At 41.9% G+C, this 3,518-nt stretch overlaps 1 protein-coding gene across 1 annotated transcript; it reads left to right on the top strand.

Moving 5' to 3' along the window:
• The first annotated feature begins 501 nt into the window (after positions 1 to 501).
• On the top strand, positions 502 to 2,573 carry LOC143859443 (uncharacterized). The gene is made up of 2 exons (XM_077370151.1): positions 502 to 1,668; positions 1,719 to 2,573. The coding sequence occupies exons 1-2, from the start codon at positions 502 to 504 to the stop codon at positions 2,571 to 2,573; spliced, it is 2,022 nt and encodes a 673-aa protein (XP_077226266.1).
• Positions 2,574 to 3,518: the final 945 nt, after the last annotated feature.

Below are 3,518 nucleotides of genomic sequence, written 5' to 3'. Positions count from 1 at the left end.
CTTCAAGGAAGGAGTGAAACTCTTCTAGGTTTCAAGGAAGAACTCTTCAAGGTTCAAGGGAAAATGCACTAAGCAAATTTTTATTCAAATATTCAACTAACTCCATTACATATGTTTGATACTCTTTAAATAGAGAAATACATGAGAAAATTCATTCAAACTAGTCCACTAACTGGTTTAGGGACTCACATACATCATTAATAGATTAGGAACTCTAAACACATTAACTAGTCAAAGCTAGCAAACACAGTCTACCAAAATAGCCATAAATCTTCGCCACTGAGCCAAATTAAGACCATGAATATCTGTTGGAAAGATAATTCAAAGACCTACAACTTCCTAGTCAAGCATTTTCTCTGATTCGTCCATCTAGAGGTCCAAAAAGGGGCTCCAAAAAGTGGTCAGACTCATTAATGCAGGAATCCAGCTCGACCGGCGTGTCCATGGTGGTCTTTATACTCAATGGAATCAAGTTGGACATAGGCCTTGTGTTGGGTTTGGATGCGGGCTGACCTTCTCACTTACTTAGGATGGTTCATCTGGGCTTCAAACTTGTCATCCTCATGGGTGTGGGTTGCATCACCACCCCATTCTAGATCCGGAAGAACCAATGGTGATTCTTCTTCTTCAGAAAGTGTTCAATCTTTGCAACAAAGAAGACACCCTCAACCCCACACCGAAGGTGTTCGAGAACCGGATTGGGAAAAGGAAGTCAAGAGAGACATTCCAGAATTTCTAGGAACTGATTCCACTGATGAAATCATTGATTGGTTAACACTTGTGAATGAAGTTTTTGAGCATAGAAATGTCCCGAAAGAGCGTCGTGTTGGCATCATTGCCATGCGATTCCGAGGCAAGGCCATAGCTTGGTGGAGACGTGAGAAGCAAACCCGCCACTCTGCCTGCAAAGATCCTATCACTCGATGGATAAAGATGGAGGACAAGATCCGCAAGTACTTCCTTCCCAAAGGTTATAAGAGAGATCTGTACCAATGGTACCAAAATTTGAGGCAACGAACTCGAACGGTAGACCAATACACCAATGAATTCAATGAGTTGGTAATTCGCAACAATATTCAAGAGGTGGAGGAGATGCTCGTGAACAAGTATTTGAGAGGCCTTCAACTTCATATCCAAGACACCCTTGATGTTCTTGACATCTGGGATTTGGGAGATGCACACCAAAGAGCTCTCAAGGTGGAGCGTTTGCGCTCTCGAAAGCAACAATCCACGTCGTTCACAAATCAAGCAGTTCAAGGTTCGGTTGGCACCACCAAAGCCGGCAACACAAGTGCATACCCCACTAGCATCAACAAAGCCCCTACTCAGCCTAAGGTTTTTAATCAGCCCCCTCATACAGGTCAAAGCTCTACAACCAGTATACGTTGCTATTCATGTGGTGAGATAGGACATCGTGCTAGCAATTATCGGAAGCGACAAGCGGGTAAATCATTAGTTGTGGAAAATAAATATGATGATCCGGGCGAGGAAGACGCTAATATTGACCCAAAGGATGATGAAAGTAACTCAGAGGATGAGCAAGTGCTTAATGCCGATACCTGTGAGCTCCTTATGATGCGGAAATTTTTTCTAACTCCAAAACAAGAAGCTGGAAATCGTTGGCTTCGCAACAACATTTTTCACTCGGCATGCACCGTTTCTGGAAAGGTATGTCGATTAATCATTGATTCCGGATGTTGTGAAATATAACTTCTGAGGCGGCAGCAAACAAGTTGAAATTGGAGTTGAAAGAACATCCAAACCCTTACAAAATGTCTTGGTTAAAGCGAGGTATGGAGGTAACCGTTTCCAAACGTTGTCTTGTCAATCTTTCTATTGCTTCCATCTACTTTGACAGGATATGGTGTGATGTTATACCTATGGATTGTAGTCATATCATCCTTGGCCGTCCATGGCAATTTGATAAGAAAACAATTCATGACGGGTATTGCAACACTTACTCTTTTGACTATGGAGGAAAGAAGATTACTTTAGCACCTAGTAAAGAGCCAATTCAAACTCCTTTAGTTGAAAACTCCCCATCCTCTAATTTTCTTGTGATGAAAGATGTAAAGAGTGCTATGGAAGGGGTTAGTGTTATATACATCTTATTTAACAAGTCCGATATTGGAGATGTGGTTGCACCAATCATTCCGAACCAAGTCAAGCCTCTTTTGGAACAATTTAAAGATGTATTTCCATTAGACCTTCCCTCTGGCCTTCCCCCGATGAGAGACATTCAGCACCAAATTGACTTGTTGCCTGATGCATCTTCACCCAACCTAGCTCAGTATCAGATGAGTCCGCTGGAGCATGAAGAACTACAACGGCAAATCATGGAACTCTTCAATAAAGGTTTCATAAGGGAGAGTCTCAGCTCATTTGCCGTTCCAGCCTTTTTGGTGCCTAAGAAAAATGGGACTTGGAGAATGTGTGTTGATAGCAGAGCCATCAACAAAATCACCATCAAATACCGCTTTCCGATCCCTTGCCTTGATGATCTCTTGGACCAACTTTCCGGTGCCACCATCTTCTCAAAGTTAGATTTAAAGAGTGGATACAATCAAATCTGAATCAAGTCCGGAGATGAATGGAAGACGGCATTCAAGACCAAAGATGGACTATTTGAGTGGCTAGTCATGCCATTTGGATTGTCCAATGCACCTTCCACCTTCATGAGGTTCATGACACAGGTTCTAAAGCCGTATCTTGGACGTTTTGTTGTTGTTTATTTTGATGATATTTTGATTTATAGCAAGACTACTAATGAGCACTTGCAGCACCTTCAAGATGTGATACGCTTGCTAAGGCAAGAATGCTTATATGCAGCCCCTGAAAAGTGTTACTTCATGGTGCCACAAATCCTATTTCTTGGATTTACATTTCAAGAGAAGGGATTTCAGTTGATGATGCCAAGATCAAGGTGATCCAAGAATGGCTAACCCCAACAAACGTGCATGAAGTTCGAAGTTTCCATGGCCTAGCTTCCTTCTACCAACGATTCATTGCACAATTCAGTTCTATTGCTGCCCCACTCACTTCTTGTATGAAGACAGGTGTTTTTGAGTGGACAATTGAAGCCCAAAGAAGCTTTGAACAACTCAAGGAAAAGTTATGTACAACCCCGGTCCTTGCGCTTCCCAACTTCGATCTCATTTTTTAGGTTCATTGTGATGCATCCGGAACCGGCATAGGAGGAGTTCTAAGTCAAGGAGGACGTCCCATTGCATTCTTTAGTGAGAAATTGAATGGTGCCAAGATCAATTATAGTACCTATGATTTGGAGTTTTATGCCTTGTTTTGTACACTTGAACATTGGAGACAATATCTAATTCATAGAGAATTTATTTTGTACACTGACCTTGAAGCATTGAAGTATATTTCAGGTCAGCAAAAGCTCAATTCTTGGCGTGCAAAATGGGCAGAATATCTTCAAGATTTCACCTTCAACATCAAGCACAAAGCGGTTGTACAAAATCAGGTTGCCGATGCTCTTAGCCGAAAGAAAAGCTTGCTCA

Source organism: Tasmannia lanceolata, unplaced genomic scaffold (genome assembly GCF_043159265.1).
Source record: "Tasmannia lanceolata isolate RefF3 unplaced genomic scaffold, GAP_Taslan_0.1 ptg000029l, whole genome shotgun sequence".
NCBI classification, from domain to species: Eukaryota; Viridiplantae; Streptophyta; class Magnoliopsida; order Canellales; family Winteraceae; genus Tasmannia; species Tasmannia lanceolata.
This window is presented reverse-complemented; position numbering and strand designations above follow the sequence as displayed.